At 42.1% G+C, this 15226-nt stretch overlaps 1 protein-coding gene across 1 annotated transcript; it reads left to right on the top strand.

The window, feature by feature from the left end:
* The first annotated feature begins 13784 nt into the window (after window positions 1-13784).
* Window positions 13785-15023, top strand: LOC135080910 (uncharacterized). Its single transcript, XM_063975640.1, has one exon. The coding sequence runs from the start codon at window positions 13785-13787 to the stop codon at window positions 15021-15023; it is 1239 nt and encodes a 412-aa protein (XP_063831710.1).
* Window positions 15024-15226: the final 203 nt, after the last annotated feature.

Here is a 15226-nt window from a genome sequence, read left to right on the forward strand (position 1 = left end):
AAGCTCTCTAACATTATCTAAAACCTCTGAAAGAATTTTAACTGCCTAGCTCGCATATCAATGCATGACTATGTATTTTTAAAGACTGTAAACCCTTGAAAAGGACGCTGACTATGGTGACTGAGTTTCTTGCGCTGCTTCTTCTCAGCACTGGCCCATTTATTGTCCGAAGCAGTGGTAGGGTTAATACTGGGACGTGTAAACTGCTTTTTAAAAGCCTATTTGCAAAAACAAATAAGTTTTATAATTTTTATGGGTTTGATTGGTTTACCTATCCGATGATTGTAGAAAAGAAACCGAGTGGTCGTACATTGTGACAGAGAATGTGTTGCAGCTCCATTATAAACAGAATAATTGGTTCCACTCTGCGGCTCGCGTCGCTAAACTGTGTCATTACGCTGCTTATCATCTACTAAAGTGTACCTACTGTACATGATATACAATAGTTCCCGTTAATATTTTTTCTTTTCTATAGTCTGCTAAACCATATTAATTACTAAATCGTGTTTAGCTAGTATTTGCTAATGAAGTACATAAGTAAATTTTATCAATCACTTATGATAGTTTTGTATGACTACATAGACGTCAGTCGGTATTATTGTTTAATCATATAGGTTACTACGAATATTCGTATCTGCTACGGAAAACGCTACGACGCGACGTGTATTATAAAACTGCTACGAATATTCGTAGCAGCTACATAATGGCTACGAATTTTCGTAACTGCTACGACGCAACGTGTACTACGAAACGCAACAATCTACGTGTATGCTACTCGTACTCGTAGTAGCAGTAGTGTAATTAATTTTTAGTCATAAAATGTTACGTATATAATATTTTTGTTTTTGCAGACAAAGGATTCCATTTTATGCTTCTACCGTGAGCAAAAATTATATTACTCGTGTACCCTTTGGAAATACCGAATAAAACAAGCCTTGTATAACGTCGTTAATGTGGAATAATAACAGAGTACATTTATTAAGAAAAAGAAGCAACTAACGACATAGCTTTTCTTCATCCCTTATTGCAGCCTGCAGTTATAATTAGTGAACATACTCATTTTGTGGTTCTCAAACATTAGTACAACCCAAACAAAATTTAAAATTATATGCAACTTAACTAACTATTAATGTAACTGATAACTCACGGGATAAGTAGGTACTTGTTTAGTACTCGTATTCTAAGCAGTTTAGCCGTTAAAACCGGCTGGCTTTCATTCGTTCATTTGATTCATATTTTAAATGTAAACGAGACAAATCACATCCCAAGCTGAAGATGTGATAGCTATTAGAAGAAAACACTATAATAAAGAAGACTGGAACCTTCAGGATATCATACGAATCGTAGGTATATGAGTGAAATAAAGGAAAAAGCTTCTACTACTAAACTTGATAACTTCTCTGGCGCAAGATTCAAATGGCTGGAGCAAATTGTTATCATCAACCAATGTAGCATTTGCTGCTCTATCACGTAGAATGAAAACCAAGCAGTTTGACAACCAAAGCTCATCATTATCCAACTACAGTACGCATCGTTATAAAGCCCCACTCTATCTCCTTGCCGTACAGCTCATTATGGCTGTTCCCTGTATATTCCAGCGCATCATCCTCCCGTAGGTGACACTCTAATTTGGCTTCAAGATGTTCATTAGGGTTTTTCAAAGTTGACCCAATTACCTCACGTTTGTTTAGAAAGAAATGTACCCTTCGCCGTGATTTCGTGTCAACTGCATCTCTGAATACAAGACGAAATAAAATTTGTCTCGCGAATTCTGAGAGGCTTTATTCACTCAATCATAATATATTTACTCCGCGGAAGTTCGCGACTGCTCTCGGCTCTGCCTTTTTTGACGTTGTAAGATGAGGAAATAAATTTGGCTGGTCAAAGTAAAATAAGAAATGATGGACAGCAGCCCTAATGGGCCTCGACAAAATTTGTAACGAGCAATCCGAGGCCTGTTTGAAGTCTCGGAGACACTTATTGTTGGCTACGTGAAAGAGCGTTAAAGAGAAGTGGAGTAGTCAAGTCGTAACTTTGTAAGTACTTTCAGAATCAGAATCTAGACGAAAATAATAAAATCAATATAACGACATCTGTTTTCGTCGAAATTTAAAAAAGGCAATAGAGGATAGTTTTTGACGTGAATACTTATACTACTGTACAAGTATACTTGTACTCTATACGACCGTCTGATAGTGGGCGGCACTCAACTTACAAAATTAACAATTAAAAGTTGAAATCTCACTATGGATGGACAGACTTTTTTGAATTCCAGATCATAAATATTTTATGTGTAATAAAATATATTATATGCATATTCACAAATACAATAGTTGCATGTATACGCAATAATAATATTGTAGAAACAACGACTTCCCATTTAGACACTGTTGGGAATAAACAAGTCTTAAGGATCAGAGGTGAGAGTGCTTTTTAAAAGTAATGTACGGCATCAGCAGATATCGATTTATTACATAACCGAAATCAATAATTCCACAAATCAAATTAACGTAATAAAGAAATATGCCTATGGCAGAAATAATGATCTAGGTCACAAATATCACAGTCCCTGAACCGAGAGAACGTCCGTCACAGCCAAGCGCTCGAGCAAAGTGTGGCGGCGCGCGGGGCGGCCGGTTTCTCGTGCCTTCCCTCTTTAAGACAGAGACAACAGGATCGAACGATATGACGTCACGCTGACGTAGTGGGTGTTATTTCTAAGACGGCCGTTCCTGATCGTGCGGCGTCCTCGACCGCTGCTTGCTCCCCATCAGCCACGGCTTCTTCCACGCACAGCATAACCTCGCCGACGTTTGAAAACTGGTCTGCGCAGCTCGAACCCGCCAAAGGCTGGTCATCGCAGCCCTGGTCTGCAGGAAGCTGATGCTCGGAGTCCTGAGGTGCAGCTTGAGGCTGACCCTCACCAGGTTGGTTCACCCATGTTCGTGTTAGGTTTCATTAAAATTATCTATTTCCGAACGAATATTTATATTTTTATTACTGGCAACACCGTGCTAAATTTTAAAAACTACGGTCGATGGAATAAAGCCTTGTTTTCACTAGTGCGCACAAAGTGCCCCCTAGTGGAAACAAGGCTAAAACTTAAATATTTTTATTGGCAACACCGGCTGCTAAATTGAGGAGGGATAAAAACATGGCGAATCGAATCACTTTTGCTGGAGCCGTTGTCGTGGACAGACGTGCCTGGAACCTGTAACGAGTATCTGAAGAAAATAGAAGTCTACTTGGAAAATAATGTGAGTTTTATTACATTTCAGAAGTGGCATGTACCCACTTACAGTATTTTTATTTATTTCTTATTTTTGCACTTTAATTACTTACGTAGGTAGCTGAAAACATTTCTTTTTGCATTTTATAACACTTTAAAAGTAAATATTGGTATTTATTACAGTTTTAATTTTTAGAAAACTTGAAAGGTCATTCGAAGGTCATTTTTGTTAACTTGTATAATGAGACCTGTGCTCAGTATGGGGTCTACGGGGGCCAAAATTTTGTTATTTTTGCGCTAGGACGCACCGTTTTCGAGATAACAGGATATCAAGTATTTAATAAAGGACAAATACATAGCTTACGTTTTCGAGTTTCAGAATAATGCCGCACGATGATGAATTACCACCGCTGCGCCGTTTGAAGACGCCTGAAAAACAAACAGCTGGTGGTAGCCGAGAATCGATGCGACGCAGTCGCAGCCATACTCGCCGAGGAAGCCGGGGCTACCGTAGCCGAAGCCACCGCAGCCGAAGCCGACTGAGAAGTACGGAACGTGACAGAAGTTTACTTAAGAAGGATGTAGACCTAGAACGTGAACGTCAACGCATACGGGACCTGGAGGACCAATTACGGAGAGAACGGAGCCAGCTGCACCGGATGGCATCGGAAAGGGAGAGCCGCGGCCGCAACTATCATCGTGAGCAGCAACGTCGGGGAGAGCGAGAAAGTGAGGAGCGACGCGCACGCAGGGGTACCCGCCGGTCGCGCAGCTCGGAGTTTCGCCGGGCACGCATCGGAGAATTCATCGAGGATGGCGCCCCAGCTCAGAAGTCTAAAAGGTCAGAAAGCCCAACTTTTTCTGCTAGGGACGTGATTAATATGATAAATTCACTTAGTAACGTTAAGAATCAATCTCAGCCGTCCACCCTACCCACTCAGATGCATAGTAACAATATACACTCTAAAAATATTCTGCCAGACTTTGACCCTTCTTCAAAGAGTCAACGCATAGATATTTGGCTTAAGAAGGTGAATGAGTGTGCTACGGTGTACGGCTGGGATGAAAAAACAGTAATTCATTTCGCGATGCAAAAACTCCAAGGATTGGCTAAAACGTGGTACGAAAGTTTAAATTCCATATTATTTAGTTGGACTGAGTGGCAACAAAAACTTTTGAATGCTTTTCCTTTCGAACAGAATTATGGCCAATCCTTGGAGGATATGCTGAAAAGAAAGAGTAGGTACAATGAACCCCTAGAAGTATATTTTTATGAAAAGTTGGCCCTGTTAAACCAGTGTGACATTGAAGGCAAGCGAGCGGTAGACTGTATTATACATGGGTTAACCGATAAAACTATGCGATCTAGTGCTAATGCATTACGTTGTACGCAACCCGAACAGTTACTTCAATTCTTAATGAGTAATAAAGAAAGCCAGCAACCGTTTGACCGCAATAACTTTAAAAGTAGATCTAACGATTCGAGGAATAGCTCCCTTCTCCGCCCAATCAAGCCTAGTGGCAATAATACACAGTTATACTGCTTTAACTGCAAGGAAAATGGACACCCATACTTAAAATGTCCAAAACCACTAATTCAATGTACGAAGTGTCGTAGAATAGGTCACAAGTCAGATAATTGTACAATTAGATCTGAACACGTTGGTACTAATGATAGTGTAGTTCCCGCACGCAAGACAATGAGCATTTCAATGTCAGGGACCAACTCAAAATTTATTAAGGAATGTAGGGTAAATGACATCCCATTTAAATCTTTTATTGACTTCGGCAGTGAAGTTACGTTACTTTCACAATCTATTGCAACAACTTTAGGGTTGTCGTGTGACAATACTTGTTCTACCCCGCTTAAGGGTTTTGGCAATAACATAATTCAGTCGTTAGGTAGTGTTGAAGTGAATGTCAACATTGATGGTGTGGATGCGCGTGTGAAATGTCACCTAGTTGATGATAAATTACTTGATTATCCGTTGCTGGTGGGACAATCTTATACTGAACAGCCGCATATTGTTGTATATAAGGACGCACAACAATTAAAGTTCACAAACGTAGTCACCGAGCTTCCATTCTCAAATACCGATATCATGGAAAATACCTCTATTACAGTTTACAGCATGACTAGTAGCAATATTTATGGTCCAGCTGCCGTTAGGGCATGTACAAACTCGATCACAAATGGAACCATCTTGTTAAATACTAGGATAGTGGGGAAACCCACCCAACAATTTAAGATCAATGGGGGTGTGTACGAAGTAAGAGGAGGAAAGCTCTATGTGTACATAACTCCTGTATCAAAGAGTTGTCAGTTTCGCGAAGGGGTTATATTCGGGAGGGGTATTAAAGTCAATGTGGTAAAACGCCTTACGCGTGTGACTAATGATGTCGCTCAAACACAAAACAATGTCATAGACATCGAGCAGGTTCATATAGGCAGTACAATTAGCGACGAACACAAACAAAAATTACTACAACTATTGAGGGAATATGAACATTGTTTTGCGTCATCTTTGAAAGAATTAGGGTGCACTAATATCACCGAAATGCACATAGAATTGAATAGTAAGCGGCCCGTAGTATATCGACCGTATAGATTGTCTCACAAGGAACGTGAACAGGTTAGGGAAATGATTGGAGAAATGTTAGAGGCAGGGATTGTACGAGAGTCAGTTTCGGAATATGCCAGTCCTATTATTCTGGTGCGAAAGAAAGATGGACGACAAAGGTTGTGTGTTGACTATAGGCAGCTAAACTCTATTACTGTGAAAGAACGGTACCCAATGCCAGTGATAGAAGACGAGATTGCGAGGCTGTCAGGACAGGCATATTTCGTATCTTTAGACATGTCTTCTGGCTATTATCAGGTGCCTTTATCAGATGACTCTAAACAGCTGACGTCGTTTGTCACCCCGGATGGACAATACGAATTTAACCGTATGCCCTTCGGGCTGGCAAACGCGCCGGCGGTTTTTCAACGAATGATGAATAAAGTTTTAGGGTCAGCTAGATTTTCTGAAGCAACTGCTTATATTGACGACATTTTAATATACGGAAAAAGTGTGGATGAATGCTTGGAAAGACTGGAGAGAGTCCTACGATTAATAGAGGAAGCAGATCTGAAATTAAATTTGTTGAAGTGCGATTTCCTTAAAACCAAAATCAATTATTTAGGATATGAGATCAGTTCAGAGGGTATACGACCTGGTGATAAGAAAATTCAATCCGTAGTTGATTTTCCATGTCCCACTAATGTGCACGCGGTCCGCCAATTTTTAGGGCTAGTAAGCTACTTTAGGAAGTTTATTCGCAATTTTGCCGCACTAGCGCATCCCCTAAACAAATTGCTTAAAAAGGACGCAGAATGGGTATGGACTGAGGACCAACAGGCAGCGTTTCAGACTCTCAAGGATAGGTTAGTCCATAGGCCCATACTAGCTATCTTTGACCCAACTGCTGTGACAGAATTACACACTGACGCCAGCAGGGTTGGTATAGGTGGAATTCTGTTACAGAAGTCTAGTGATGGTGACAGTTTTCAGCCCGTGGCGTATTACAGCCGCCAAACGTCACCAGAGGAAAAGAACTTCCATGCTTTTGAGTTGGAAACGCTGGCTGTGGTGTGCTCCCTAAAGAAATTCAGAGTGTATCTGTTAGGGCAAAACTTCAAAATAGTTACGGACTGTAGCGCTTTGCGCTCAACATTTTCCAAGCGTGATCTGATTCCACGCATAGCCCGTTGGTGGCTCTTATTACAAGAATTTCAATGTAACATTGAATATAGGGCAGGCACCAAAATGGCTCATGTGGACGCGTTGTCTCGTAACCCCACTGAACACTCTTATGTGACAACAGAGACAGATCCATATCCAAGCGTCATGCAAATCACGGGTCAGGACTGGCTTCAAACTTTGCAACTAGGAGACTCTGAACTTAATCGAATTCGTAATATCATCGATTCTAACATGGATATAGATGGTCTAAAATATATAAAAGACAACTATCTGATTAGGGACAATAAACTATATAAGTGTGTAAATGGGGACAAAACAGATTTGCGCTGGGTGGTGCCCAAAGGGGCAAGGTGGCAAGTTTGTCGTATGAATCACGACGAAATTGGACATTTTGGTGTCGAGAAGACTCTAGAACGAATTAAGAAAACATACTGGTTTCCCAAAATGTCCAAATTCGTCAAAAAGTACGTTCAGGCTTGTATAGAATGTGCGTATTCTAAAAAGGTTAGTACGAATGAGGGACAGTTGCATACTATACCTAAAGTAGAAGTTCCTTTCCATACTGTACATATAGACCACCTTGGGCCCTTTGTGCGATCCAATAGAGGGAATTCATATCTCCTTGTTGTGGTCGACTCTTTTACAAAATTCATATTTATCAGGCCTGTCCGTAATACTAAGACTCAAACCGCAATCAGAGTACTCGAAGATATATTTTATACGTTTCGTAATCCAGACAGAATAATAAGTGATCGTGGAACGTGTTTTACTTCGCACGCCTTTAAGAAATTTTGTCTGGATAAGGGGATTCGACATGTTCTGAATGCGGTTGCGAGTCCGAGGTCTAACGGGCAAGTGGAACGGTGCAATCGCACTATTATTAGCTCTTTGACTGCCCAGAATCTTAACTTTGATGAGAAAGTCTGGGATGACAAAATAGGTAGAGTGCAATGGGGAATGAATAACACTCGTCAGAAAACTACAGGTAGGACGCCGGCAGAGATTATGTTTGGGCCAAGTATGAACTCTGAATTAGATCCTAGAATGAATGAGATTGTGCATGAGACTCGTGAAAATACGGATTTGACAACTATACGGGAATCGGTTAAAGATAGGATTGATGAGGAACAGGAAAAACAAAAAAAAGCTTATGATAAAAATCGACGTCCAGCTAGGATATATAAGGAGGGAGAACTTGTTAAAATTACTCGAACATGCTTCTCGAATGACGGAAAGAGTAAAAAACTGATGTCTCCTTATATTGGACCTTACCGAGTAGTAACTGTGTTAGGCAACGATCGATATCGGTTAGCTTCTATACCTGGTCTAAGCAGTACTAGGAACAAACGCCAGACTACCGTCGCTGCTGATAGAATGTTACCCTGGGTTCACGTAGCCGCTTTAGATGTAAATGAGGGCAATGAGGATAAGGATGCTGAAGATAATAGTTCTATAGCGAGTGACACTGAAAGTAATCATTAGTTTGTTTATTAATATATTGTATACTTATAGTACTTAATGTAAGTAATTGTTTTTATTGTATATACATGTAAATAATTATAAAAAGAAAGGGGAGATTTGAAATGAAATGAATGAAATGAATCATTTATTTACTTGTGATGAACTTAAATTTTTATTATTTTATTATAAACAAGAATATTCATACTAATAATTTCCATCTCACCGGTGATTTTACTTTATTATTAGCGTACTAAATCGGATAAGCTGTATTGCGTACTTAACTGATTGACCACTTTACAAATTGATAATAGTAAACATGTTTTCTAATTCTGTACGTTTATGCAGATATGTGCTAGGTAACAATTATTGTTTGTAGCGCTCTTGCTCTTAGTCATTTACCTTGTTACAAGTTCTAAATAAAAAGGGGTTGTTTTAATTACGTTTAATAAGTTTGGAGAACACATTTAGTTACGCATGAAAGATTTGTTTTGTTAGTGGAATTAATAAGTTATACATATATCTACTACATTACATATAAGGTAAACATGATTGGATAATAAATAATGAATAAATAAATAATATATAGGTCGCTACTTGAGTTAATGAATAAACTATAATAAATAAGAACAAGTAATGGATAGTTTGATTTTAAGTAAAGATGAAATAGTCATGAGAAAGAGGATTCAGCTTTAAATAACTTGGGTTTAAATGACATTAGTTACAATGAAACTTGCAAGAAGGATGGTTTGCAAGATGTTCATGTGTTAATGATTTATTGTAACTTGCAAGAAGGAGGGTTTGCAAGATGTTCATTTGATATTATTTATTGTAACTTGCAAGAAGGAGGGTTTGCAAGATATTCAGTTTTAATTATTATTGTTTTGAATGACATTGGTTACAATGAATCTTGCAAGAAGGAGGGTTTGCAAGCTATTCATTTGTAAATTATTTATTGTAACTTGCAAGAAGGAGGGTTTGCAAGATAATAAGACTTATGATGTTGTAACTTGCAAGAAGGAGGGTTTGCAAGATAATAAGACTTATGATGTTGTAACTTGCAAGAAGGAGGGTTTGCAAGGTTCTATTATGATTTGATAACTAGTACATTTTGAAATAATAAATATAATTCATAACATTGTTAGGTGATTCGATTGGCCATGTGTTAGGTTTGCCAGTGCATGAGGACATGCACTGCGTCAGGATGGACGAGTGTTAGGTTTCATTAAAATTATCTATTTCCGAACGAATATTTATATTTTTATTACTGGCAACACCGTGCTAAATTTTAAAAACTACGGTCGATGGAATAAAGCCTTGTTTTCACTAGTGCGCACAAAGTGCCCCCTAGTGGAAACAAGGCTAAAACTTAAATATTTTTATTGGCAACACCGGCTGCTAAATTGAGGAGGGATAAAAACATGGCGAATCGAATCACTTTTGCTGGAGCCGTTGTCGTGGACAGACGTGCCTGGAACCTGTAACGAGTATCTGAAGAAAATAGAAGTCTACTTGGAAAATAATGTGAGTTTTATTACATTCGGTTCCATGGTTATCATCTGGAATGTCAGTTGTGTATGTTCAATGTATGACAGTTACAAGGAACCGAAGTGAAACCGTCGTTTCTTGAAGTTAAAATTGACAAATATTAGGAAGATCACAGGCTCACAGCCTTTTAGCACAATCCCATGCGTGCACTCATGTGATTGCGATAAGAGATCCAAAATTGATGTTAAAAATAACTAAACTCAGACGGTGAATAATAAAAAATCTATTAGTGAAAATAAAATTACAAATGTGGGAAATAAATGACTAGTCCTACGAATAATATTTAGCTCTAGAATGCTATTTTCCGTAGACAAGTTAGAACAGTAAGCACAAAAGAGGCCCAAAGTTTGCATAATGTGCTTACTACCCCGTTGCCGTCAGCAGAGGCCATATTTGCATGCCAACACTACGCCTTGGGTATTAAAAACCCGCGGCGTCTGCCTGGACAGAGCCAGAAACTGACAGAGGCCCTATTTGCATGTCAAAATCAAAACTACGCATCAGGTATTAAAAACCATCAACGTCTGCCTGGACAGAGCCAGAAACTGACAGAGGCCATATTTGCATGTCAAAATCAAAACTACGCATCAGGTATTAAAAACCATCAACGTCTGCCTGGACAAAGCCAGAAACTGACAGAGGCCGTATTTGCATGTCAAGTGAAGATTCGCCATCCTCCAAGAATGCTCTGCAAGCCCCTGGAGTCCACTCGCCGCGCCACGAGCCCGTGTGCTCGGCGGCCTCCTGGGTTTTTCGATGCAGAACCCAGCCAGCAACTCCAAGTCATAGCGGTGATGCGCCAGCGCCCGTTTAAACTTGTATGGGCAGCACGTTCACTTCAAAATACACGCTCGGCCTTCCTCTGCACATCAAATATCAAAAATTATGCACATATTCGTCAGGGTCGTCTTCTTCGATGTTCGCTCGCGAACCGAACATTGCTTGTTCGTTCGCCGAACGCTCGCCACTCCCTCCGGTCACGCCACCCGCGGGCAATGTCCGTGAGTATACAAGGGTAGATAAGAAAAAAAAGACAAAAGTTACAGGACCTTGTTTGTAGCAAACCAGACAAGCACCAATATTCCTGTTCACTACGTCCTCCCTGGTAGTTGCTGCTCCTGTTCCACGCCCCCGGGGCCACCGCATCCACAGGAATGCACCTCTCGAAATCCAGCAAAGGCAGCGCACGACACTCAGGGTCAGGGCGCGATATTGTCAAACCACACATGTAATGCAATAAATGATTTGATTTGGAGTCGACGGTAGTACCTACTACTGACGAAGACGTGGGGAGGTTACCCACTACATAATTATTTTGTTTTCTCAAACCAAAATTTTCACCAAGACATGGTCTTGTGATCCATCACGAAAACTACAAGAACCATCGCGTTGCTTACAAGATTTTGAAAAGTCGTCACGTAGGTACGAAGTTGATTCGACCTCCTGACTTCCGATTCCTCGCATCACACGATAAGTCGGGATTCTATTAAAATAAGAAAGAAAGAATTATAAAAATAAAATTAAAACGCTTCAAAACTCATTAGGACATTAACGAAATGTCCGACCCGTTGTCAATCAAAATATTAACGGGTACTTTTTACACTAATATTGCGGGTATTATGCCACTGAGCTCGGATTCGACTCTAAGCAAAAACACACTTGAAGACCGCCTTCCACTCGAATCCCCCAACGCTGCTTTTGAAAACGAGAATCAACAAGACCAATACAAAACGTGCAATATTATTAGGCTTGTTCTTACTCGGACACTGAACGGATCTGTGACGGATCGCTCCGAACTAGTACAATTGGTCAAATGTAGTTAGTTCATTTTCGTACACCGATTTTTTTAATCAGATCGGACGAAAAACGTCTTTATTACTATCACCTTTAAGTACAATGTCGCAAAATACTCGCAACACACTCACAGAGCCGGATCCATCTCGCACGCGCGCGCTTGTCACCAATTTAACGTCTCGTTCACACCTATTTATTCGTGATCGGCTGTACTAAAGTGAACTAAAGAAATTGCTTCCTATTAGTACATAGTACATGTACTACACAAGCCTATTTATTACTCCTCCCATCATCCGGTGTCGACGTTGACGGTTTCGCAGTCGCGTCGCGCTGTAGGACCGCACTCACCGTATTTAGTTTCCTTTGGGCAGTGCCACCCTTTTTATTGCCCATACTGCCGCAAATGAGACACACGTAACGATTCCATCACAAACAAGCTCCAGAAAAACATTGGACGGTGTCACTTACAGTTGCAATCCACCCTCAAACGAGTCAATTCGCGACGAAATTTTCCCAAACACATCGTCGCGCCAGCTATGGCGGCGGCCGTACAAACTGTCACAGCGCCTACAAAAATCACTATGAGGGCTACGTGAATATTCACGATTCCCAATAGGACTACGACGCGGAGTGCGTACACATCGCCTAGGTGACCTACCTCGATACTCAATACTCAATCGATGCACACGTTCATTTATTTAACGGCGGCATTCGATATTCGAACAAACCCGACGTTTAACTAACTTTTATCACGACACTGTCTACGAGAACAATCACGTTCTTTTTTTAATCTAGACGAACGCCTGGTCATCTTAACTTTTAACACTGCACTGATAATCACAAACTAAGGCAAAAATAGATGGCAAAAACGGTTAGAACGCGTGGTCAATCCCACTTCTGATCTTAAGGATCAGAGGTGAGAGTGCTTTTTAAAAGTAATGTACGGCATCAGCAGATATCGATTTATTACATAACCGAAATCAATAATTCCACAAATCAAATTAACGTAATAAAGAAATATGCCTATGGCAGAAATAATGATCTAGGTCACAAATATCACAGTCCCTGAACCGAGAGAACGTCCGTCACAGCCAAGCGCTCGAGCAAAGTGTGGCGGCGCGCGGGGCGGCCGGTTTCTCGTGCCTTCCCTCTTTAAGACAGAGACAACAGGATCGAACGATATGACGTCACGCTGACGTAGTGGGTGTTATTTCTAAGACAAGTTTGTATGAAGTTTGACAGATTTTTGACGTTTGTTAAAGTCAAAGTAAGATGGTGCAACCCAGCCTTAATATAGTGCGTAATATAAGTATTGCTAAATAACTGCGCATGACAACGTTTAATCATTAAAGGTTGCAGACAATAACCTCACCTCACGTGCTCGCAATTTACTAAATGAGTTCCTGATACGGAGAGGGCACCACTGTGCTACTGTTTACATCGGCTCCGTAGTATTGTTTATTTTAAAATATGTAGTAGTTGCAAAATCGTACAAATGTAAAATATTTCGGCGTGTCAAACATCAATGCATCTGTGATATCGTTGGCCTCACGAAAAAACAACAGATACGGACAAAAATAGTGAACATTTATTGTGCTGAAACATTTCAAAAAACTTAACATAACTCGCTTAAGGACTATCAGTGATAAGTGTTATAACATTAGGTTGATACAGTGGTCATTTGCAGTGTCTGAAACGGCGTTTACTTCAAGATCAAAGGGACCTAGTGATAATATAACCTCTTCACAGCTCTCAGACCTGCAATTAGTTTTTGAAAATAATAAACAACCACCCTCAACTGAGCATTACCAACAGCCCCACAGCATCAGAAATTTCGACACCTCGTACAGAGCAACTTTGGTGTAGTGGTAAAAGCAACGGACAGAATCATCGTGTTTCCCCCGGTTCAAATCCAGACGAACTTATTTTTTTTGTTTCTTTTTTTTTTTTTTTTTTTTTTTTGTGATTTTGTTGATTAGTTTGCTCCTACTTCTGAAACAAAATTCAAAATGGCAACAAGGGGACCCGTAACAAACAAAACTGGGGAGATGCCCGCCTGCGCAGGTTGCCGCCGCAATATCACAGACAGGCGATACCTGAAATGTTGTAGGTGCGCGCAGTACTGGCACATAGATTGTGTAAATATTCCCGAGTGCAGATTCTACAACACTATGACGTCGGAGCACAAGAGCAGGTGGATATGCCCAGAATGCGTCTGTAGCCAGCGGAAGGGGGGTGACAACACCGAGACGCCGGTCAAGTCCTCGGAGGTCAGCCATGTAACCACCCGTCGGGCGGCTGTGGCGGCCCGCACGGAGAGTCTGGACGAGACGGGGATGTCTCTGGATGATGACACCCAGACAACGGAGGAACAGAGCATCGAGGAGAGGGTACTTCCGGCGACTGGCGGCGTCCAGCCAGCTCTGGTTTCGCTAAACGAGGCCGTCCGGAGCATGATGAGCGAGCTTCGCCAATTTAGGGAAGAAATGCGGGACGAAGTGAAAACCAGGCGAGCCGAGATCAAGTCTCTCAGGGACGGCTTGCTGCAGTTGTCGGAGAGGGTGGACAGCTGCAGGACTCACGTCGTCGGCCTGGACGAGCGAATGAAGGCGCTGGAGCTCAAGGCAAACCAGGGCGACGAGGCCAACGCGGCGCGTCTGGACGCGATCGAGCGACGACTGGAGGCCGCGGAGCGTCCGGGCCCGGCTGGCGAGGGCGCGGCGTCGGTCGCGGAGCTGGAGCGGACGGTCGCGGGACTCAGGCTCGAGCTGAACGACCGGGACCAGGAGGCCCTGCTCGCGGACCTCGAGATCGGCCAGCTCCCGGAGCAGAAGGGCGAGAACGTCCTGCACAGCGTCGCCGTGCTCGCCGCGCGCCTGGGCGTGCCGCTGGAGGAGCGCGACGTGGTGTTCGCGGAGCGCGTGGGCGCGCCGCCGGCCGAGGGCGCGCGGGCGCGGCGCGTGGTGGTGCGGCTGGCGCGCCGCCAGCTGCGCGACGAGCTGCTGCGGGCCGCGCGCACGCGCCGCGGGGTGCCGGAGGGGAGCGGCCGGGTGTTCGTGAACGAGCGCCTGACGCGCCCCAACCGCCAGCTGTTCCACCGGGCGCGCGAGGAGTGCCGCGCCCGCCAGTGGAGGTACTGCTGGACGAGGCGGGGGCGTGTCTTCGTCCGCAGGAGTGATGGCGCGCAGGTTTTCCAGTTGCGCACGCCCGACGATCTCGTGAGAGTGTTAGGAGCTCCGCCCATATGACTCTTTGGTTCCTGGAATTGTAATATCGAAATGTTATATAATAGTTTCATGTTCCTTATCGGGTTTGATCTGTGTATGCCTTCTTTTTATTTAGTTTTACTCACCTTTATAATATTATGCAGACCTTGTAAATGTCTGAAACTGCCCTTTTTTACTTTATGTTATTGTTGTGGATTGTTAAAGTCCTCATTGAATAAAACTCA

This window comes from Ostrinia nubilalis, chromosome 18 (genome assembly GCF_963855985.1).
Source record: "Ostrinia nubilalis chromosome 18, ilOstNubi1.1, whole genome shotgun sequence".
In the NCBI taxonomy this organism is placed as follows: domain Eukaryota; kingdom Metazoa; phylum Arthropoda; class Insecta; order Lepidoptera; family Crambidae; genus Ostrinia; species Ostrinia nubilalis.